Source organism: Leptodactylus fuscus, chromosome 8, assembly GCF_031893055.1.
Source record: "Leptodactylus fuscus isolate aLepFus1 chromosome 8, aLepFus1.hap2, whole genome shotgun sequence".
In the NCBI taxonomy this organism is placed as follows: domain Eukaryota; kingdom Metazoa; phylum Chordata; class Amphibia; order Anura; family Leptodactylidae; genus Leptodactylus; species Leptodactylus fuscus.
The window spans coordinates 41,514,637-41,539,758 of record NC_134272.1 but is presented as its reverse complement, the minus strand read 5'-3'; the positions used below and the strand labels follow the sequence as shown (position 1 = coordinate 41,539,758).

The window sequence follows — 25,122 nt, the reverse complement described above, 5'->3', positions numbered from 1 at the left end:
ACTTCCGGTCTTTCCGTTTTCCCACAATCCATCGCTGAGGGTCGCCTGACTGGGCTGTGGGAGAATAGTCGTCAGCGAGAGGAGAGAGCGAGAGCGCTAGAAGTGTACTTGGGCAGGCAAGAGCCGCTCAGCAGCAATCATGTCGGCTCAGGCCCAAATGAGAGCCCTGCTGGACCAGCTGATGGGCACGGCGCGAGATGGTGAGTGTGGCGGGAGGCGCGGTGGTGGGGGTGGGGATTTTAGCAGTAGTTGTGGTGAGGCCTGCACATAGCACCTGGCTCTACGGGCCTAGCACTAGGAATAATAACAAGTATCTGGCCCCATGATAACTCGTACGGTGTGCAGTGCGGGCTGCGCTACTATACTGCGCCATCTGGCGGCTAATACTTTACTACACGTGGACCGGAGGTGATTCCAGCTGCTCTATTGTCAGCATATACTAGGCGCACGGATGTAGCCAAAAGGCGTTTGTAACCGGGTTTCCTACTTCTCCATTTACGTAGGTCATCAGCTTGTAACGATAAAGGCCTGCAGTGTTTTCATCTATAATCTGAAGGTGTCTCCAGTTATATTCATAGGGTACCATATGTTTACTGCTTCTGCCCACAGAGTTTCTGATTGGTGTCCCAGGGGTACAGACTCCAAAAACCTCTCAACTTGCATAACCGTCCATATCCCTGGTAATTTATTGTGCATACATCAGTCCATCTGCTCAGCTTGGTAAAAAGTTCTAAGACTGGTTGGGTTCACATCTGCACTGGATTTTATTTTATTTTTTTGTTACGCGGACATCATTGACTATGGTGGGGTCTGCCATTTTTGATAAATTCTGTGATGGAGCCAAAAGCTCAGAGGTCTTGGTGCTCCTTGTGTAAGGCCCGGTTCACATCTGCATTTGGAAAGTCCACTTGAGGACCCCCCTCCCCAAACGGAAACTTATATGCATTATTGTTTATGGGGTCCGTGTGGTTTCTTAGCTAACTGCTTTTTAATGTGTATAGGTTTCCGTTTGGGGGGTCCCCAAGTGGACTCTCCGAGTGGAATACTGAACGCAGATGTGAACCGGGCCTTAGCAGTATCTGCCCAAGGTTTCCATCGCAGAGATATTCCTGGTAACAAAAAAAAAAAAAAAAAATGTTATGTGTATACAATTTATTTTGTTAATGTTCCTTTGTGTTGTTGCATGTAATTAAAAGGGAAACTCTGTCATATCCCTCTGAGTTGAGGCAAAAATATTTATTTTCTGTCCATAGAATAGAGGATAAATCATAGTTTGCGGGGTCCAAGTGCTGAGGCGCGGTGATGGGGGTGGGGATTTTAGCAGTAGTTGTGGTGAGGCCAATCCTGAGAATCGCAGGGTATTTTAACCCCTATGTAAATGTAGCTGTGGTGGAAATAGATGCACACCCTGCTCACTTTCACTTCAGTGGAAGCCCCAAAGATAGCTAAGTGCCTTAAGGTGAGGGTGGGGGGTGCAAGTTCAGCCACTGCTCTTGCGTTCACCGTTTCTATATTCATAATTTGGGTAAAACACCTGCTGTTGTCAGGATCAGCGAGGTTCGCAGCATTACATGCAGAAATAGGGGAGCTCGGGACATGATGGGGTATGTAGCCTGACTATTGATATCCATCATGCTGCACATATTACAGCCTGAAAATGTTCATAAGTGATATTTCTGAGGCTCTGCTCATTTTATGACACATTGGCACTTGTTTGAATAAATGGAGAGGGGCTATACAATATGGCATAGGGCCTGAACACCATGTTTTGCAGTTATATCTTTTATATTAGTCTTGTAAGTACATGGATACATATGCCTACTGTATTACACTGTGATCACATACTTTGGGTGTGATAATTAAGATTTCAGGAGCTCTTTACTATGGTGAACATTGCAAGTGTCCCTGGTGTTATCTTGGCAAAGTCAAGCCTTTCCATTCCCACTTGAGCGAAGTTTCTGTTGACGTTATCTTTGTATGTTTTTTTTTTTTCCCCAGAGTTGTTGAGGTTTCCTCCCATAATCTACATATGTAGTGGTAGTTTATATGGCTCCTGTGAAATAGTTCCTAGTATGACAAAAGAAACAAAAGTTCCATATATTTACTAAAATTACTAACCTATAAAGTGGAACTCCAGTTATAAAACAAGTGTTCATAAATGAATAGTACAGGTAAATATAAGAAACTTTCTAATATCTCTCATTAAAGAAATCTGTTTCCTTCTCCACTTACCAGATTGAGTTGCTTCTTAGCTATAGTGGTTGAAAAAGACACAGCTCCTGCATTGTGAGCTCTTCTGTCCCAGCTGTATCTTTAAGATAAGGGTATACATCTGCACAGAATGAGGCCATAACACAGCCTCCTCCACTCTCTATAGAGTTCTGTAAAAAGGAACTATACTCGTGGATGTAAGGAGAGTAGAATATTAAATGGTGAACTACACCAATCCCCTTAGGGTAAGTTCACACTGAGTTTTTTTGGTCAGGATTTTGAGGCTGCAATTGCCTCAAAACCCTGACCAAAAAGACGGTTCCGATTGGACTCAGATCTTTTTCCCGGGAGCCATTTCTTCCGGCTCCTGGAAAAAAGAAGCGAGGTGCTCATTCTTCAGCCCGAAGACACCCTCCTCCGGACTAGGCCCATTCATTGGGCCTAATCCAGAGCAGAATGCCCGGCTGGGTGCCGGTGCAGTGCTTCGACTTTCAGTCGCGACTACTCCGCCTCAGGTTCCGATCCAAAAAACCCAGTGTGAACTTACCCTTAATAAGATATATTACAAAGTCTCTTATATTCACCTGTACTATTCATGTAGGAAATGTTGTTTCATAATTGAACGTACACTTTAAGAAAAAAAAAATCACGGTGACAACAGTCTTTATTTGCAGATGCCAATTCTTCAACTGCTGAATTCTTATGCTAGGTTCACACTAGCGTTGCTTCTGTTGTTTGGGTTCCCCAATGGACCCAAACAACGGAGAGGCAATCCTATAAAACAGAGGTTATAGATGGAGCCTTGAGTATAATGGAGTTCGTTGGGTCTTCAGTTTTTAAACTGAAACTGGCGAGGAAAAGTCCTCCTTGCAGGTGGACTTTTCAGCCACTCTGCTGTAGACATGTATATATATGTATGTCTCATATTTCCACCTGCATTATTATTTAAGAAATAATTTTTAAAAATTAGGTAATCTCTTTATGACTTACATTACTTACCTTCAGTTAACCTTGTATTGTGCTACAGAGCTGTCTTTGAAATTCTGCAAGTTTCAGAACTAAAACTTGCCAGGTTTTTGCTAGTCGAGTGACTTTCACTTGTTTTGTTGGTTTGCATCCTGGGACGTGTAGTTTTACCATAAGTGATACCTCCCTCCCTGCAGTAGATAAAACGTCATCCATATAACTTTATAGATATAGTGGGGAGATTAGCCAACTTTTAGTGCTGAGAATTGGCGGCTGCAATCTGATTGCTTTGGGTAATTGATCTTACTTCCCTGTTGTCTTTCCTGTACTAGTTTACAAATATGATTTCCCCTACACACATTGTACAAATAAAGATATCTGCTTCAAATTGTTATGCAGGTGACGAAACCCGGCAGCGAGTAAAGTTCACGGATGATCGTGTCTGCAAAAGTCATCTCCTGGATTGCTGTCCTCATGATATTCTTGCTGGAACGGTAATTATCTACCTTTGCTTTTTAGAATTGTGGAAGGATTCCTTCACTTTCCTGTTTGGTTTCTGGCATTTCTTGTATTCTACATTAACAGTCTGTTCCAGTGTTAAAGAGGACCTTTCACCATATCTGGGCACATGCAGTATTATATACTGCCGGAAAGCTGACAGTGTGCTGAATTCAGCGCACTGTCGGCTTTCCCGATCTGTGCCCGGTGTGAAGAGCTTACGGCCCGGTACCGTAGCTCTTCTATGATCAGAAGGGCGTTTCTGACCATTAGCCAGAGACGTCCTTCTGCCTCGCGGCGCCAATCGCGCTGTACTGTGAGAGCCGGGAGGAACGCCCCCTCCCTCTGCTCACACAGCTTGTCTGTAGACGGGTATTATCAGGAGAGGGAGGGGGCGTTCCTCCCGGCTCCACAGCACAGCGCGATTGGCGCCGCGAGGCAGAAGGACGTCTCTGGCTAATGGTCAGAAACGCCCTTCTGACTGTAAAGCGCTACGGTACCGGGACCGATAGCGCTTTACACCGGGCACAGATCAGGAAAGCCGACAGTGCGCTGAATTCAGCGCACTGTCAGCTTTCTGGCAGTATATAACACTGCCTGTGCCCAAAAGTGGTGAAAGGTCCTCTTTAAATACAGTAATTCATACTGTTAGATCAGGCAAACCATAATTTTTCTTTTGAAATCGTTAAAATTACACATATTCTGAGATATTACTGTCTTGCACCCCCTTATAATTCCATCACAGAAGGTCAGATCTGTTAACTGGTTTTCCCATAAAAGAAAGGCACACCTTATCCATAGGGATAACTTGCAGAGTAGTGGGAATACACCTTTTCAGACCCCAAGGAATTAGGAAAATGGGGGACTTTTGTTCCCACAATGGAGTGGTGGTAGGATGGCGCACTTTGATTGGAAACCCCTTTAAATTCTCAAGAGCGGAATCTGTTTCTAGCGAACCATTTCTTATTAGCTTGGCTGCAAAACACCAATAATCACTATATTACTGATATACAAGGGAATGGGAATGGTGGGACTTGACTGCTGAGTACCAACAATAGATACATTAGGTGATTGCTGAGGGACAGAGTGAAAGGCACACCATGGGGAGCCCTAACAAGTATGTAGCAGTAATATCTAATTACAGGAGGTTTCCCTTTAATCAGAATATAGCTCATCAATGTCAGATCAGTTGGAAACCAACACCAGGGACTCCCACAAATAAACAGCAGGAGCAGGATAGCAGGAGCTGTAGGATCTTCCGATCTTTAGTCTTATAGTTGAAAAAAAAAACCATCAACCATGATTTTGTTCACGTCAATTATTTCATTGCCTTGTTGGAGTCCAGGAGAAGTGTGTGACAGAATATAATAGTAGTCTTGGTTTAGCTGTGTGTGCCCAACACCTAGTCATACTGTGCAAGGGACATGGACTAAATAATAATCATTAAACATAAACAAGGCAAAATACTCCATTAATCGTGATTTTGGTTTAGGTCATAATCACCCAGCCTGACGGTATAAGTGTAATTGCAATAATAAAAGTATAATGTGTTTGAATGATCTGCTTTCATGTCACTGCTCCAAAGACTAAAAAGCTTCTTCCATTTGTTTTTGCTTCACCAGAGGATGGATTTGGGTGAGTGCACCAAGATTCATGACTTGGCACTGAGGGCCGATTATGAAATTGCAAGTAAAGAAAAAGATCTTTTCTTTGAGCTTGATGTAAGTTGTTTTTGTTTCTTTCTATGTGTTGTACTGAACTGTGTGGATGCCTATAAAATCACTGATATAAAGAAGTGACTAAATGCCTGTCTTGCTGTTGATTTCATTTCCACGTAAGTTCCTGTGGGGGGCAGAGGGAGGTCCAAGGGGATTGTACACTGGAAGGTTTTTTTCCCACACAATTCCAGTAATTCTACTACTGTTTTCTAATACAGTTTGTGTATATACAATATACAGTATTTTCAGCACACATTAAAAGGGGTTGCCTACTTTAGGACCATTGTTAAGGCAAAGTGAAGATAATTGCCACATACTAATGCATCCTTTTTTCTAAATTCTGCACCATTTGTTAAGTAAAGCCCTGCTCCCTTAGTTATCAAGCCTTTCTGTCACCAGAATCCAGCATATCAGTCCAGTACGTCAGATACAAAGGGTCACGTGAATCAAACTATCCCTTGTGAATTGGTGTGGGTATTTTTTTTGGCAAAATATTGCCTTTTATGTCCGTTTGCAAATGAGCTCTTTGGAGCAACAAGGGCATTGCTGTTTACCTCTGAGCAATGTCCTCATTTATAAAAAAAAAAAAAAAAAACGCTATGTCTCAGCAATACAGAAACTGCTTCAAAAGGGGAAAACACAATTTGATTTAGGTGATCCTAATCTATTTGTGGAGTTAGGTTGACATGCTGGGTTCTGGAGAGAAACTCTATATAAGATAGTTGTTGGTGGAGAGACATAAGAAACATATCTCCATTTCTCCTCCATTCAAATAGGCTGCTTCTGTCATCTGTGATCAGTAATCTAAGCACAAATGCCCTTTATGAATCGAGTGGTTGTGTGTGTGTGATCACTGCTCAATTCACTTTGATGGGATTAATGAAGCGCAGTATATGGCTTTCTCCATCAGTCTCATGGAAGCGAAAGGAGCTATGGTGACATACGTACTACTGTGTAGGTTCCAGCTGTGAGATCCTCATTGATTAGATACTTATCCCCTATCCTTTGGACAGAAGGTGTTTGTGAGAAAACCTTCAAGGCTAAGGCCACATATTGCAAAAAAAAAAAAAGATTTGCCCATTGTGGAAATGCAGAGGAAAAAAAAGGCAAGGGAACATGTCGCAACAGAAAAGCAGTGAAAAACACAAGCAGTTTTGAAACTGCAAATTTTGTGGTGGGTTTTTCAGCAGTATTTTCTCAGATGTGTTTCGCTACTTGTGGCTTTAGCCTTACGTTGATTTAAGTTTTCACAACATGTCCTTTTTTCCCCACTTTCATTTTGTTTTGTTTCTTAGAAGTCTTAGCTGTTTTGACCTTTTCTTTCTGCTCAGTTTCACTTAGACAGTTGACTTATAGGCAGGATCCTATTCCTGTTGTGCCATTTATGTGAAATGTTAATCATGTTATTGTTATAACTCCTTTTTGTATTATTTTGTACAGTGCTGCAGAAGATGTTATCTGAGCCGTGTGCAGTGTATCCAGCAGCAGGCTGGTTAAGTGTATTTGTTAAGGGGGGTAAAGTGTTTGGGCTTAGATGACAGGAAGAAAGACAATTCTACATACGTCCTGCTATAAAGCAGTTACTTTTTCTACATACTTTATGTCCTAAGTTTTAGTTATGTGCACTTTATTTATTTTTTTTGATTGCATGGAAATTGTCATGACGTACTTAATAAGCAGTAATATTCCTTTTTGAGTCCACTAAGTAGAATATGTAGAAAGCCAATAGTGGATACATACAGGATCCCATTAGTATAAAGTAAATACCTGGAGCTCACAGTTCTGTTGTCTGTCTCTTAGCGCACGTGGTGAACAGAGATCTAGAACCTATAGCTTATTGGTGTGCAATTTGATATTTTAGGCTATGGATCACTTGGAGTCCTTCATTGCAGAGTGTGATAGAAGAACTGAACTAGCAAAGAAACGTCTTGCTGAAACTCAGGAGGAAATTAGTGCCGAAGTTGCAGTAAAGGTATGCCATCTTAATTGTAATGCTTTAGACCCCATGTACACAGCCAAGTGTGCCTCCGATGTGCGGCAGAGTTTACAGATGACTTAGTGACATCTAACTGCATTCTCATATGCATTCATGTCTTTGTGGGCTTCGGATTCATTCCGTTCTGAATAAAATGGAGCAGTATAGGACCTGCTCTATAATCTCCCATTTCAACAGAATGGAATGATTCTGAAGCCCACATAGACTATGAAAGCATAATTCACAGATAACAGATGTCACATAATTCACTTATTTGGTATCATTAATTAAATACAATTGCTATTTGCCTCTTCAAACCAGTGCTCATGCGCTTCTTTTTGTTTTGTTTTAACAAGTATTTGGCTCGTGACCCATGCAGCCAGTCAGTGGTCACTTACCATAGTTACTGGCATCGCCAGTCAGAAGCTAACTCTCCCATTGCATTAAAGATGCTTGTTAAGAGAGTCACATGTTGGCCTTAAAAATATTTTAAAATGTTATATTTTAAAGACTTTTGTGACCAATACATTTGTTGAGAGCTCTAACATGAGGGTTCTACTTTGTCCTTTAAATTGTGTAGACAGTTGTGTACATTCTTTTGGGTTACAATTTATCATTCAATGTATGCATAATTTTATAGGCAGAAAAGGTTCATGAGTTGAATGAAGAGATTGGAAAATTATTGGCCAAAGCTGAACAACTAGGAGCTGAAGGGAATGTTGATGAATCACAAAGAATTCTAATGGAGATGGAGAGAGTAAAGGCTCGGAAACGAGAGGCTGAGGTGGGTATATTATTACATCTCTCAGTGTGTACTTTTCTCTTTCATACATACGGGTTTTTTTTGGCTGACATTCATTAGATATCGGTTTTATTTTGGCACTGTAAGATGCAGTATTTCAGTTTTAAAGTGCCAAATAGTTATTTTACGCTTGTTTAGTTATGATGGGTATGGGAGAAGGCAGTGCTTGAACACATACCTTGTAGTAATTTTATTTGATGCTGCTGCTGTCCCCATTGTATCGCACCTTATTTTGTACCTCCATAAATTGATCAGCATTATATGCTGAGAGGTGCCCCTGATGTATACCTCTGACATTTAGTCCAGACACATTATAAACACCCTGTAGATAGGGGGTACATTTAATGCTTGGTAAAGTCCCCTTTTTTTCTTTTTCCTCATTTGGTTAATAATTTTTTTGACTCCTCACCTTCAAACCCATAACTTTTTTTTTTGTCCTCAATCACAAAGCAATACAATGGCTTAATCTTTGCAGGACAATTTGTACTTAATAAAGGGGTTGTACGGTTTGTACGATTTAAAGGGGTTGTCCCATCACAAGGATCCTATCTATACTGCTTGTTAATGTGGATGTAAGACTTTTCCTAAATAAACTAGTTTGTCCACTATTTTACTTTATTCAATTCATTGTTGACACAGCCCTTGACTTATCTGCTCAAAAGTCAAGTGATGTATCTGCCTGCTCTCAGGGGGGAGGGGCTAAGTGCACTGGAGCGAGCCTGTGTTTCTAGCTATTCCTGTGTCTACACCACGTGACCTAGCTTCCTGCACTCAGATAGAGGAGAGGAGCTGCTTTCATTTCTGAACGTCTTCTGTTCTCCCAGTTATCAGGCTAGCTAATTCAATTGTTCATTATGGCAGAGACAGGCAGTCTCTGTATGTAACAGAGAATGGAGTTGCTCCTGCCTGTACTTCATAGTCCAATATTGTGCATATAGTGTTTAAGGACCTTTGATGACATCACAGGCCCTTCAGCCGCCTCATAGGATCACGCTATGTGATGGGCGGAGCTACACACTAATTTGGGGGTGGAGCTAAACAGCAGGTTGCATGTGAAACCCCACCCACCAAATGATGCAAGAAACCAGGAAGAAATTATATAGATTTTTTTTTTTTTTTTTTTTTTTTTTTACGTTTTAACCCCTTTACAAAATTCAAAACTTCTTGGAGTTGTAATATTCTAACAACCATAACCTTTTTGTATTTCTTTTCTTAATATACCGTATTTTCCGGACTATAAGCCGCACATAAAAACCTACGATTTCCTCAGAAATCGTAAGTGCGGCTTATAGTCCGGTGCGGCTTATATATGGATGGAAGCGGCGGCAAAGACTGCGTGCCGCTTCCATACATACATAAAAGGCACCGTAAGGGTGCATTCACACTACCGAACGCCGGCGTGTATCACAGCCGTACACGCCGGCGTTACAGCAGGGCTGCCGGACACTTCCTATTCATTTCTATGGGAGCCGGCATGCGAGCGCTCCCTATAGAAATGAATGGAAAAAAGCAGTCCATTCATTTCTATGGGGAGTGCTCGCATGCCTGCTCCCATAGAAATGAATAGGAAGTGTCCGGCAGCCCTGCTGTGACACCGCCGTCCTGAAAGAGAACGTGAAACTTACCCAACGGTGCAGGGCGGGCGGGCATTCTGGCCTCCTCTGCCTCCGATGTTCCGTCCTTCTCCTCCGGCGGTTTTGAGGTCTGTAAAATTTTTCTCTTATATCTTAGTCAACAAATTTTTGCGTCTTTTTTCAGGGACACATAGGGCTTTATTTTTATGTTATTTTTATTTTCAAATGTGTTTTAATTTTTTTCTATATCCAGGAAAATATAAAAAAAAATAGGAGGGAAATTGTGTCTGGTTTTCAATTTATAATTTTTTTTTTATTTAATAACACAAAGTGTCACTGAAAAACTTTATAAAATAGTTTTTCCTCTCCATTACGGTAATTTTTATTTTGTATGGTGTCGTCGGGGGCGGGGCTATAACCTTTAATAACGGCGTTTTATTAGCGTATTATTTATTTATTTTTTATTTTATTTACATTTTTTTAAAACTTTTATTATATTTTTATTTTTATTTTTTTTTTCCAGATTGTGTCCCCATAAGGTGATAAGAGACCTTTGGGGACATCTGATCACTTTTTTTTTTTTTTTTTTTTTGTACTTGAGGCTGATTTCTCCTATAACTGGGGCTGGTACATTTAACCTCAGTTACAAGAGGAATACAGCCTCCTGCACGCTGCTATACACAGTATGCAGAGCTTATCTGAGTCCTGTAGGACCCAGCAGCTCTGGCAGGACACTGAGCCCGGTGGATCACGTGTCTGCCGGGTCAGAGGGCAGCTGATTTATGGCTGCGTCCATAGCCGTGTATACAGTGCTCATTGAGTGCTGTATACACAGCGATCGAGAAGGCAGGGGAGGTAATAAATCTGCCCTGTCTTCTCTCTAGGAGCTCCGGGTGAAGTTACAGCCGGCTCCTAGTGAAAGCAGCTACACAATCTCCGTGCAGCTGCTGTGTTCTGATGGACGTACAGGTACGTCCTGGCAGAACTAGACAACCACTTCCCGGACGTATATAGTCTATGGGCGGTCCGGTAGTGGTTAAAGGGGCTCTATCATTGGAAAAGTCATTTTTAACTAAGCACATACTTACATAGCCTTTAGAAAGGCTATTTCACACGTTCCTTTTGTATGTAAATTGCCTCAGTAGTTTTTGAATGATCCCATTTTATATTCATATGCTAATTAGCCTCTCAGTTCTCCCCGGAAGTCTCATCGTGCACTGTCTCTCTCCTGTGTGTACAGCACAGGCTGCTGCTGACTTAACTCCTTGCTCTCATACACAGCAGAGATAGACAGTGCTTGCTGAGAACTTCCTGTGCTCACTTGGGCCTAATTAGCATATGAATAAAAATGGTCTCATTCAAACAGTGGCGGATCCAGGCTTTGCGGGGCCCTGGGCAATTGACTGTGGCGGGGCCCTACTTACAAAAACCCGACATGTAGGCTTTTTCTGTCCGCTTGAAAAGTCGGACATATTTAGGACAGGCACGGAGTGTAAAACAATGCACCCGATGTCCATTTAAAGGGGCTCTATCAGCAAAATCATGCTAATAGACCCCACATATGCGTGAATAGCCTTTAAAAAGGCTATTCAGGCACCGTAAGTGTTATATTAACGGGTCATTCCATATCAAGTGATCCAAATAGGAATATTTTTTTTACCTGACGTCTTTAGATTTTTTTATTTTTATTTTTTATGAAGTACAACTTAAGTTAATTGCAAATAAAAAGTTTTGAATTTTTTTCTTCATCAGTTAATTTTTTATAGACTTTTATAGGCTTTACATTTTTTAACATATCTTTGGCTAGAATTAAGATAAATAGGTGGGAGAGGCATCATTTTTCTCAGAGCGGTACCGGCTTTCATTTGATATGTCTTAAGACGATGTTTCTTTATATTTTGTTTTGGAGAAATCAAATTAAAAATTTTGATGCGCAATTGTGAAAAAAACGTATGTTCTAAAATTGTGAAAAAATGCATTTGTGTTACTTGTGTTCTTGGTTATATTTGTACAGGTTTTCAACTTGGGACCAAATTGGGATCAATTTTTTTAAAAAAAAAATTTTAAGCCTTGAGTCATCTGATTTTATGTTTGTGTGAGCTTCTTCCTTTTTTCTTTTCAAATTACAACTTGCTGAATTCAACATTTATATGCAACAATAAAGAGAAACAAAAAACAAATCTCATAAGTGCCAAAATAAATACATCTTATCATCATAACACAACTTGTCCAGCATTTTCAACCTGAATGCATTGAACAAACCGAAAGAAAAAAGCTGCTCATATCCTCAAGTGGGATTGTCTAAATAGTCTCCTCCTAATTATATGTTAACAAGAGTACAAGAACCAATATTTATAACGCCTATTTCTACATGTAACAATTGTTTTTATTATATCACTAAACATGTAATTAATTAAGAAAAATAGTCCAGTAGATAAATCCTCATTCTATAAAATATGAACCAATCAAACAATTAATAGGACATTTTTAAACTACTGGCTTTTTATCATCAATTTGTCCTTTCTAGTGAGTGAAATGTAATCTTGTCCATAAGCGCTTACTAGCAATGGCCATTTCCTTTTGTGTCAAAGAGTATGTACGGCCTGTCATGGTGTTCGGCTCCACCTGAGTTAATATCTGATTTTTGTTGACTTGTAAAATGTCTGGTTTTCTTGGATACAAAAAGGATGGTGCTGGACCAGAAGGATGCAAAAAAAGTCAATTTTATGTCTTCCTTTTCACAATCTTACAGTAGCCAGCCACCAGCGCCGATCATATTCACAGGTCACATAACCAGTTATGTCATCCGTTGCCAATCTTGTGCTGCCTTCTACCACTTCATGGACTTCACTGTCATTTTAGACCACAGGCTGAACAGATCTGAATTCAAGATTTTCAGAATGACACTGTAATAGTTATATTTTAAAATATTATCCCATCGCGATCCCAACTTGAATTTTGGTACAGATGTGGTTAAGGGCATGCCCATGTGCATTTTTTTGAAATTTTTAAATAAAACATTTTTTTTTCGGAAATGCGTTTTAAAATTTTGCGTTTGCGTTCACATGGGTAAAATATTAACAAAGATACTCTTGTGACATATTTGGTGAAAGCCTGTATAGTTCTGAGTAGAATGGCGTTTATTTTGTTTCTCTATCTTTTTTCTAGCCTAAGTTATGAGGAGAAATGTAAAGGCAGGAAACACCGAAATTCGCACTTTTTCTGAACTTTGAAAATCAATTAAAAATCAAAAAAAATTTCTAGAATTTTTTTTTCTTCACATTTTGCATTCTCTGACACACTATTACCAAATGACAAAATCTCAAAAGAATTAAAAATATAGAGGGAAAAATCATTGGTTCACTTGACATGGAATGACCCTAACCCCCAGTCCCGTTTTTAAATAAAAGCATAAAAACATATATGCAAATCTTACTGAACATGCACCGGGGGCGGGGATGCACGATGCCGCGTCATCTTCTGGCACGCCTGCCTCTTCTGTCTTCTTGGAGCGACGCCCTCTGGTCCCGTCTCTTCTGCCGGCTTCCTATTGGTCTTCTTCCGGCTTGAGGTCTTCAAATCTCGCGCCTGCGTAGTAGCGCTTCCCTCCGGATCGCTACTGCGCAGGCTCACTTGCCATTTTACTTAATGGCAATTCGCAAGCGTGCAGTACGCTCGTGTAGTTCTACGGGGACTGGCAAGTGAGCCTGCGCAGTAGTGCTCCGGAGGGAAGCGCTATTACGCAGGCGCGAGATTTGAAGACCTCAAGCCGGAAGAAGACCAATAGGAAGCCGGCAGAAGAGACGGGACCAGAGGGCGTCGCTCCAAGAAGACAGAAGAGGCAGGCGTGCCTGAAGATGACGTAGCATCGTGCATCCCCACCCCCAGTGCATGTTTAGGTATAATTAGCATATATGTTTTAATGCTTTTATTTAAAAATGGGACCGGGGGTTAATATAACATTTACGAGGCCTGAATGGTCTTTTTAAAGGCTATTCACACATATGTGGGGTCTATTAGCATGATTTTGCTGATAGAGCCCCTTTAAATGAATGGAGAATGTCACGGACACAGCTAGTGTCCGCTGCTAATGTCCGTGCAAGACATTAGCAGGGGACACTGACGGTAGTGTGAACGCCCCCTAAGATACTCCATGTGCCTCATATTAATAGCAATTAACCCCATCATGTCCCTCACATTAACCCCCTGTGTGCCTCACATAAGAGTTACTGATATGTTAGAGACATGGAGGTAATAATGAAGTATCTCCATGATTAGTACCCCATATATCTCACACATCAGTAACCCTTATGGTGAAGTACACAGGGGTTAATGTGAGGGACATGATGGGGTTAACTGCTATTAATATGAGGCACATGGAGTTACCAAAACTAAATGAATAACTCCAAGTGCCTGACATTAATAGGAATAGTAACCCCCCTCCCCCCATCAGCCTGTACCTGCGTGTGCTTTCTTTCACTTTGCTGAACTTCTCCCTCTCGTGTGTAAGATGCAGGATGGCAGGGATCTTCTATAGAGCGATAAGCTCCGCCTCCTCGGCTCTCCTCACCCTCTCATTGGTTGACAGAGGGCAGCCAGAGAAGGGGGGTGAGGAGGGAGCGTCCTCTATCAGTAGCTGCAGCTCCCTGGCTGGCTGCTGTCTATCAGCCGACACTGCAGGTACACAGTGTGCTTCCGACATAGACTTCCTAATAGGGAAAGTATATGTCTGAAGCACACTGTGTGCAGGGAGCTGCAGCTACTGATAGAGGACCGACAGGGGGCCCCTGCAAGTGACAATTGCCCTGCCGACCGACCCGAGTTTTGTTAGGTACGGGCCCTGCCGCGGGGCCCCGGGCGGTTGCCCGGCTCGCCCGGCCCTGGATCCGCCCCTGCATTCAAAAACTACTGATGCGCATTACATACAAAAGGAATGTGTGAAATAGCCTTTCTAAAGGCTTAGTTAAAAATGACTTTTTCCAATGATATAGCCCCTTTAAATCATTTTGGGGAATGTCTGATGTGTTGATGGCTTACAAGCGGATGCACTAAGGTTAGTTTTTTTTTGTTTTTTGGGGTTTTTTTATAACAAAGACCAGGATCCTGTAGAAAAATTTTTAAAAAAAACCCTAAAAAGCATACACTTTTTGAACGTTAAAAGTGGATGACCCTCAGTCATTTTAAAGGGCTGTAATGGTTTTTTAAACGGCTGAGATACTCGGGTGCCCCTTTATTAGTCACAATAAAGGTAATTACGGTAGTTTCTTGTGAGGCTCCTTTATCTCAGATTGCCAGGGATTTCAGCATCAATTTGTCTGGTCATGGCAGCTACATTGTCCTCTGCCCTTTTAACAAAGAAAATCAAATTTTGGGATCATCTAGAGTTCATTACTTATCATGATTGATGGTTAGATCTCACAAGGTTGTATTTTCTGCTCATGACAGTGCTGTTCAGTCATTTTTATTTTGTAGTTGAGATTTTTTTCTACCTACTGTTCATCATCTAAATGGTTTACAACGTCCATTGTTCTCAGGATGAATACCGCAATTCAATGCCTGCGTCCAGCTTTCAGCAGCAGAAACTGCGGGTTTGTGAAGTATGTTCTGCATACCTTGGATTACATGACAATGATCGTCGGCTTGCAGATCACTTTGGGGGGAAGTTGCATCTAGGCTTTATACTCATCCGAGAGAAACTTGAGCAAATGAGAGTAAGTATTACTATATATCTTAATTTATAAGTCTCTGTGAGAAAGGTTTGTATTTTATAGCTATTATGCTAGATTCACACTAGTATTTGGGTTTCCGTTCTTCGCAAATCAGGTCCGCTGGGTTTCCACTCAAAATCGGCAGTTAAGAGTCTTGCTAGCAGGACTTTTCTCTCCCCATATTTTAAAGGGAATTGGGGGCGGAGTCCCTGAGTGGTCTTACCAACACTATGGTGATCACACCCTTAGCGAACATATATAAGTAATTGTATTGTTGTATGCTTGTAGCATGTATGTACAGTATTTATCTCCATAACTTGGTTTGTCATTGTTTGAATACTTTAAATTACATTAAATCTGGTTTTACTTCTCTTACAAAACCAGAAATTTGTATATCGGCAAAACTACATTTCTAGTACACTGCAATTAAGAACATTAGGTTTCTTAGGTAGTCTGATCACCAAACTGAAATGGTGTATTAAATCTCATAAAATAATGGCAAATCACTAGATTTCAACATCACTTGATTGGGGGGTTTTGGGAATTAAGTTGCTGCAGCTCTAATTCAGCATTATCAACATGTAGTTACCCCCCAGCATATCTCCATTCAAATTTAATAAGGCTTCTAGTACCTCTGTAAAGGGGCTGCCACACTGAATCTGTGCTATGGCTACTTTTATTCATGTCCCAGAGATCAGATCCATCGGTCATTCATAGTGATATGCCATCACTTTGAGATGGGAATAATCCTTTAAAACAGAAAATATCCTGACCTGAATTTTTTTATTTATTTATTTTTTTTTAAATAAGAGGTGTTGTTTCAAAATTGCAGAGAGTAAGAAATAATGAGTCTTAAGGTCACTGGTTAATAAAAGAAACCTTAGCATTTACAAATTGAGATCACTCAATGCATGTGAGCATGAGATTGACTTTAATAACCGTGTTATACTTTCATTGCGCTAAATAAAGATTATTCATATTCAATTCTGCTATCACCATATCACAAATTTAAGAAAAAGCCCTAAAACAGTAATGAAGATAGAACAAAAGATAGATGTGGGATAAAAATGAGAAAAACAAACTCAATCACGGAACCTTTTACACTCACTAGCAATGGTGGTATGGGTTTGTGGCAAAAGGAGGGGGCAACAGAAGGAAAGAGGCTCCATCTCATTAGCTCATGGCATGTTCAGTTTGACTTCATCTCGTGTCTTTTTCTTCAATTTAGAAAACAGTTGCAAGCAAGCAGGAAAAACGAAATCAGGAACGCTTGCGGAGACGTGAGGAGCGTGATCGGGAAGAAAGATCAGGGAAGCGGTAAATATCCTACTAATATTATAAATGTGAAAGTTTGTTTGTTTGTTACTCGATCATGCAAAAACAGCATTTGGCATATAGATAGTAGATTGTACTGTGTTTGGGGGCCACCATGGGGCAGATTGTACTGTGTGGGGTCCTTTCACTATTTATATCACACAGTATCTGTTTTATAGCAGACATAATATTAGTACAGGCTGTAATAACATTGCACAGTCACTATAAAACAGATCGTGTCCTCGCTCTATCTGAAACTAAATCTCTCTAAGACTGAACTACTACTGTTTCCACCATCTAATAGATCTGTCCCTGATATATCCATTGCAGTCTCAGGCCTTACTATAACTCCTAGGCAGCAGGCCCGCTACCTCGGGGTCATGTTTGACGCAGACCTTTCCTTCACCCCTCATATTGAATCACTCGCACGTTCATGTCACCTCCACCTCAAAAACATCTCCAGAATACGCCCTTTCCTCACCAGAGATACACTAAAGACACTTATTGTCTCTCTGATTCATTCTCGCCTTGACTACTGTAACTCCCTACTAATTGGTCTTCCCCTCACTAAACTCTCCCCTCTACAATCTATTCTGAATGCAGCGGCCAGGCTAATCTATCAGTCTAGACGCTACAGCGATGCCTCGGGTCTGTGCCAGTCGCTACATTGGCTGCCTATTCATTATAGAATAAAATATAAAGTTATCACCCTCATCCACAAGGCTCTCCATAATGCCACACCTCCCTACATTTCCTCCCTCATCTCTGTCTACCGCCCAACCCGTGCTCTCCGCTCACTCAATGACCTAACACCTAACATCCTCTATTATCAGAACCTCCCACGCTCATATACAAGACTTCTCTCGAGCTGCACCACTTCTCTGGAATACTCTACCCCGGACAATCAGATTAACTCCCAATTTCTACAGTTTCAAACGCAAACTAAAGACGCATCTTTTCAGACAGGCCTATCACAATTTCTAACGTAAACCCTTCCGTACTATAATTAGAATCCCCAAAATGTAACCTTCCTCTGTCCCCGCTCCCACATTACCCCACATGATATGATGCCATTTCAGGCTAACTTTATATGTCCAAGCCCCATCCACATGTTACAGGACACCACTAGTGATGGCTCATAAAGTTTTGTTTGTATAATGACAGTAACCTCTATTACAGAATTGTCTGAACACTGTATAAGCAATGCCGCCCCTGCTACCTCTTGTGTCACCCCCCTCTACCTCATAGATTGTAAGCTCTTGCGAGCTGGGCCCTCAGTCCCATTGTGTGAAATGACGTTCTTTGTTATGTATCTGTCTGTATTTGAACCCTACAAATTGTACAGCGCTGCGGAATATGTTGGCGCTATATAAATAAAATTTATTATTATCCTGTGTGATGTAAATAGTGAATATTAATTGTACAAAAGTACCAATTGCAGAGACCTTTACCTTTCAGTACAAGCTCTGTAAAGCCCCATTCACACGACTGTAATTTGTGGGATCCACAGAGTTTTAAGGAATAAACGACATGCAAATGAAGTCGCTGGCACAGGCTAGTTTTATATAAAAAGAAAAAAAATTGCTTTTAGAACTAGTGGAGTTTATGTACCTATTGCCAAAATGAAATGAGGATTATATTGTTTTGATCTATGAGCTGTATAAGCTATGTGTATATTAGTGATTCCAGACCCCTGAAAAATGTTTCCACTACGAGTAAACCCTAATGCCATTCCCACTGTAAAGAAACTGAGTAGTTATAATGTACTGAAGTGCTTTTTCCTGAAACATAGCTGTGTTCTATTTGCAGTTCGCGGTCTAGAGAGAGGAGGAGACGAAGATCACGATCATCTTCGCGTGACAGACGACGATCAAGGTCAAGGGACCGTCACAGGCATCATCGTAGTCGCTCAGGAAGTCGTAACAAAAGTCACCATGGCAGTTCACGTGATAGGGAGCGCTCAAGAAAGTAACTACAATGAAGCAGCTAAAATAGGTATTGTCACTGGAATGGAGTAGGCAAAGAGGTTTTTGTGATGGGGTTACTTTTAAGATGCTCAAAGGATGACTATAATCACACCAGAATGTAATAGGTCATCCAAGACCACACATTGTTTTGTTTTGTTTTTTACATAAAGTCATCAGTTTAGTGACCGGTGGAGTTCTGACACCCAGCAACCATTCTGATGAGCTGATATCTGTACAGTCTACACAACTGGAAGTAGATGATTCTGTGCACTGTTTTGGTTGTACTGTGCTATTGTAGCTCAGTTGCAATTCATTTGAGTTTTTGGAGCTTACTAATGTACTATTTGTTAACCCCTTAGCGACCTTTGACGTACTATTACGTCATGGACGCGAGGTACTTCGCGCACCATGAAGTAATTGTACGTCATGGTGATTCCGCCCGCTCACTAGCTGAGCGGGCGGAATCGGAACTGGGTGATGGCTGTTACTGACAGCTATCACCCTTTTCCATAACCTCCGGTCGGTACTTTTACCGATCGGAGGTTTTAACCCTTTGATTGCGATGGTCAAACATGACCACCGCAAACAAAGGGTGCCGCGATCTCTCTCCCCCCCCCCCCCCCCCGCCGGCACCCCCCGCGGTGAGATCAGTGGGTGCTGGTATCTGTAATATGTAGTCTGGGGTCTGGTTAGTGACCCCAGACAGCCCTGAGCACTCACTTACCTGGTGATGCTCCCGGCGTCTTCTGGAAGTGAGTCTGTGCCGTCCGCACAGATCACTTCCTGTGTCTAGAGTGAGACACGTGCAGGCTGTCACTGCAGCCTGTGTCTCATTCTATAGTAGAGAATCAGTGATGCAATCATCACTGATCCATGTGTCCCATAGGGACACAAGAACAAGTAAAAAAAAAGTGTAAAAAAAAAAAAAATATTTGAAAACAATTAATAAAGTTATAAAGTCCCAAAAATCCCTTTTTTCTATAAAAAATGAATTATGTAAAAAAAACACAAAAAATTAATAAAAACAATACATATTTGGTATTGTCGCGTCCGTAACAACCTGTACAACAAAACTGAAACAATATTTAATGTACACAGTGAACGGCGGTAAAAAATAACGGAAAAAACCCGCCGGAAGTAGTGATTTTTCGCCATCTCACCTTACAAAATGTGCTATAAAAAGTGATCAAAAAGTCATATGCACCCCAAAATAGTACCAATAAAATGCACAGGTTGTCCCGCAAAAAATAAGCCCTCAACCAACACTGTCAAGCGAAAAATAAAAATGTTACGCCTCTCAGAAGATGGCGATGCAAAAATCACTGATTTATGTCTCCAAATGTGTTTTTGTTCTGCAGACTTAGTATCGCATAAAAAAATAACATAAATGAGGTATCGCCGTAACCGTACCGACCCGCAGAATAAAGGTCACATGTTACTTATACTGTACGCTGCATGGCGAAAAATGTAAAAGGTAAAACTCAATACCAGAATTGATTTTTTCTCTTTTAAATCCAGCAAAAAAAGAGTTAATAAAATGTAATCAGTAAGTTTTAGGCACCCCAAGATGGTGTCATTACAAAATACATCGCATCCCGCAAACAACAAGCCCTTATATGGCCACGTCAGCAGAAAAATAAAGAAAATATAGCCTCTACCAATGTGAAGACAAAATCACGTAAAATCGCCAAATCATTAGAACACAACTGGGTGCGGCAGGCAGGGAATGTATAAGCTGTGCGAGCGAATATCAGGGGACACCTCAGATTTACAGCTTATGAGGGAAAATATACCAGAAGTGACCCCCAAAGTGACCCCAGTGTGACTTCCCCAATCATAGGAGCTACTGGGGGTACAGTAGGGAATTTAGTGTCTGCAATGTTCTCCGCACCGCTTATACATTCCCTCTTCGCCATCCGCTGTGCAGTCACGTCCGGGATACTAATACTCACTACACCCCCTGATAAATTATTTTAGGGGTGCAGTTTTCAAACTGCGCTCACTCCTTTGGGGAATCCACTTTTCTGGTACCTTACAGGCTCTACAAACATGACATGGCGTCTAGATACCAAACATCTGAATCTGTGCTCCAAAAGCCGCATCGCGCTCCTTCCCTTCTGCCCCCTGCTGTGCGCCCAAACTGCAGTGTATGCCACATGTATGACACTGGTGTAACCGGGGTAATGTCATATGTAAGTATAAACTGATATTAGGGCACATATATGACACTGGTGTACCCCGGATAACGTACGTAATGTCATATGTGGGTATAAACTGATATTAGGGCCCAGCCAGACACAGAAGGGAAGAAGGTTATTTGGTTTTTGGAGCACAGACTTAGACGGTTTGGTTTTTGGATGCCATGGCACTTTTGCAGAGACTCTAAAATTTCCCCTACAAAATGGGGTCACTTCTTGGGGAATTCCAGTTTACTGGCACCTCCAGGGCTCTGCAAAAACAACATGGCGCCCAGAAAGTCCCTCTAAATCTGTACCCCAAAAGCTAAAAAGCGCACTGCTCCTTCGCTTCTGAGCCCTGCTGTGTGCCCAAGCAGCAATTTATACCCACATATATAATTTTTTTGCCCCTCGGGAAGGCCCACTTAATAGTTTTAGGAGTGCAGGTCTCTGACAACACAAAGTGGGTGCAATGCATTGGATACCAAAATGGCATATTTCTTTAAAAATTTCAATTTTTGGGAAGCATTTTTAGTCTCAAAATCATAATACCACTTGATACATTCCTTGACAGGTGTAGTTTCTAAAATGGGGTCACTTTTGAGGGGTTTCTATTGTATTGATACTTTAGGGGCTCAGCAAATGCGACATGGCACCTCAAAACTATTCCAGCAATATATGCCCTCCAAAATCCAAATAGCGCTCTTTCCATTCTGAGCCCCAACATGTACCCATACAGCAGATTATGATCCCATATGGGGTATTGCCGTGTTCAGGGGAAATTGTGTAACAAACTGTGGGGGGCTCTTAATTCTCTAACTACTTGCAAAAATTAAAAATATGGCGCTAAATGGACGATTTATTGGAAAAAAAGTAATTTTTCATTTTCACATCTCAATGGTAAAAAAAATCTGTGAAACACCTGTAGGGTCCAAGTGCTCACTAAACCCCTTGATAAATTCCTTGAGGGGTCTATTTTTCAAAATGGGGTCGTTTAGGGGGGGGGGGGGTAGGTTTCCACTGTTCTAGCACTTCAGGGGCTCTCCAAATGCAACATGGTGCCTGAAACAGATTTCAGCTAAATTTGCCCTCCAAAATCCCAATAGCGATCCTTCAGCTCTGGACTTTACAGTGTGCCCATAGATCACTTTACATCCACATGTGGGGCATTTCTGTAGTTGGGGCAAAGTGCTTGACAATTTGTGGGGTGCATTTTCTTTTTTAACCCCTTGTGGAAATGCATAATTTGGGGTTAAAGCTACATTTTATAGCAAAAAATGTCACTTTTCCTTTTGTTGGGCCAATTCTGTTACACTCCTGTAGGGTCAAAGGGCTCACTAAACCCCTTGGTAAATTCCTTGAGGGGTATAGTTTCCAAAATGGGGTGACATTTTGGGGGTTTCCACTGTTTTGGCACATTGGGGGCTCTGCAAAAGGGACATGGTGCCTGAAAAGTATTCTAGTAAAATCTGGCCTACAAAATCCAATTAGCGCTCCATCCGCTCGAGAGCGACCGTGTGCCCGTACATTAGGGTACCAGCACATATGGGGTATTGTCGTGTTCAGGAGAAATTGTGTAACAAAATGTGGGGTGCAGTTTCTCCTTTAACCCTTTGTGAAGATGAAAAATTTGGGGCTACAGTGACATTTTATTATAAAAAAAAGTAATTTTTCATTTTCACATCTCAATGGTAAAAAAATCTGTGAAACACCTGTAGGGTCCAAGTGCTCACTATACCCCTTGATAAATTCCTTGAGGGGTCTAGTTTCCAAAATGGGGTGACATTTTGGGGTTTTCCACTGTTTTGGCACCTTGGGGGCTTTGCAATCGGGGCATGGCACCTGAAAAATATTCTAGCAAAATCTGGCCTACAAAATCCAATTAGCGCTCCATCCGTTCTGAGAGCGATCGTGTGCCCGTACATTAGGGTACCAGCACATATGGGGTATTGTCGTGTTCGGGAGAAATTGTGTAACAAAATGTGGGGTGCAGTTTCTCCTTTAAACCTTAGTAAATGTGTAAATTCTAGGGCTAAATGAATATATTAGTGACAGAAATTGAAAAATGTAAATTTGACCTCCAATTTGTTTTAATTGTTGTGAAATGCTGAAAGGGTTAAGAAACTTTCTAACTGCTGTTTTGGATTCTTTCAGGAGTGCAGTTTTTAGAATGGGGTGACTTTTGGGGGGTTTTATTAGAGAGGCCTTTCAAGTTCCCTTCAGAACTGAACTGGTCCCTTGAAAAATGTGTTTTGGAAATTTTCTTGAAAATTTGGAAAATTACTGCTTGACTTGTAAGCCTTATAATATCTGAAAAAAATGAAAGGGTGCTTAAAATTTGATTGCTACATAAATCAGAGACATGGTTAATTATATTTATGAAAAAATTCGGGTAGTATGACTTTCTATTTGAAAGGCTTGCAATTTCAAAGTTTGAAAACTGCATTTTTTTCAAAATTTTCACCAAATTTCCTATTTTTTCATAATTAAAGACAAAACATATCGACGAAAATTTACTACTGACATGAAGTACAATGTGTTACGAAAAAACAATCTCAGAATCACTTGTGTAAGTTAAAGCGTCTCAAAGTTATCGCCATTTAAAGTGACACATGTCAGATTTGAAAAAAGAGGCCTGGTCCTTAAGTCACTTTTGGGCTGTGTCTCTAAGGGGTTAAAGTAGCATTCAACTTTGATCCTGAGTACTTCAAGAATTGAATACTTTTCCTTTGCAGACTGTAGTTGCATGCATTGGCAGTGGGGATTCTGAAAATAGCCCAATTCGCTGTTCTATATGGTTTTTCTATAGCTCCCATATGGAAAGAGTGAAGCTCTACTGTAGTTCTGGCCACTTCCGCTTTCAGTTGCTGCGTGGATGTGACTACTACCTGCTACCTGGATTGGGTTAGGGTATCTTCTTTCTGCAAATAGAAGCAGGTCTCACTTCTAGGTACTGCAGCATGTCAGACTTATTGTATGCTATGAATATGCTATAAATTTGCACAGAATTTAAATTAAAAAATAACAATAAACAAAATTGTATTTAAGGGTGGACATTCAGTTTAATCAATAAAGCTCCTTCCCCAGTTAAAACAAAGTTTACCCCAAATGTACACCTCATGCTGTAATTTCTTTATGAACGAGTGATATAGTTATTATTGTGATAGTTACTGCTTTGTGTTTTACTCTGTGAATTGAAATACATGAAACCTCTTTTTTTTGCATTTTAGATCTGATGGAATTACACAACTTCCGTGTTAGTCATGAAGTCTGATTTTGCATATGGGGAACTTGCAGTACTTCAAATAACATTCTTTGTGTTGTATTTTTAAGTAATCGAGCAATGTTCTATAAACGATAATAAAGCTTTTTTTCTTACTGAAAACTCACATTTGATAAAATTAATTTTTTTTTTTAATTTTTTTTTCAAAAGGGCAATGTTACGCAATTAAATTTTGCTCACCCTCAATGTTAAAAACAGTTGGAGGTTAATTAAAATCTTTGTTTAGTGTACAGAATTTCTTCATAGTGGTTGTGTTTTATTTTAGGAGAGATAGATGGGGAGTATAAGATACCAAAAACTGCTATATGATAAACCTATGATCTTGCCACTTCCAAGATATATCTTGAATTCATTTTCATGAAAATTTTGTATGTATACTAGACGTTAAGGTTCCAGGTTCATGTGTTCGTATATGCTATTAGAAAAGTCAGAAACAGTAGTTTGGCTTTAATTTAAAAAAAAAAAATTAAATAAAAAAAAAAGCAATCTACTTGACTGTATTACAGCTCTACCTTGCAGATATTTAGAATGGGTTTATGAAGAGGTGTATAGGACGTGTTGCATCTTTTTTTTCTCACTTTTTGTTGACACTTTCGAAGTAGTAATGAGCAAATAGACTGTGTTCGCTGAAGCTACATAATATGGATCAAAATTGTTTGTATACTCTGTGGTTAAAGCTATGTAGACTCAACTGTTGGCTTGGCAAATAAAAAAAAAAAAGAAAAAATGCTTTTTATTCAATACAAATCTTTTGAGTGCCATCCTTATTTAGACCTACTGTATATTTATATGTTTAGGAAATATAAAGGTAGATCCTATTGAAGTCCATAAGTCAGTATTCCACTACATCTCCACTGTTGCATCAAAAACTTTTGTCAACAGATATTAGGGCTGGGTGATTATGATTAGAGATGAGCGAGTAGTACTCG

At 40.6% G+C, this 25,122-nt stretch overlaps 1 protein-coding gene across 1 annotated transcript; it reads left to right on the top strand.

Moving 5' to 3' along the window:
- Window positions 1-19: 19 nt before the first annotated feature.
- On the top strand, window positions 20-24,917 carry LUC7L (LUC7 like). Its single transcript, XM_075285167.1, has 9 exons — window positions 20-200; window positions 3,577-3,671; window positions 5,298-5,396; window positions 7,255-7,365; window positions 8,009-8,152; window positions 15,279-15,455; window positions 16,681-16,769; window positions 18,576-18,761; window positions 24,141-24,917. Exons 1-8 carry the CDS (start codon window positions 140-142, stop codon window positions 18,736-18,738), a joined length of 939 nt encoding a protein of 312 aa, XP_075141268.1. The 5' UTR covers window positions 20-139; the 3' UTR covers window positions 18,739-18,761; window positions 24,141-24,917.
- Window positions 24,918-25,122: the final 205 nt, after the last annotated feature.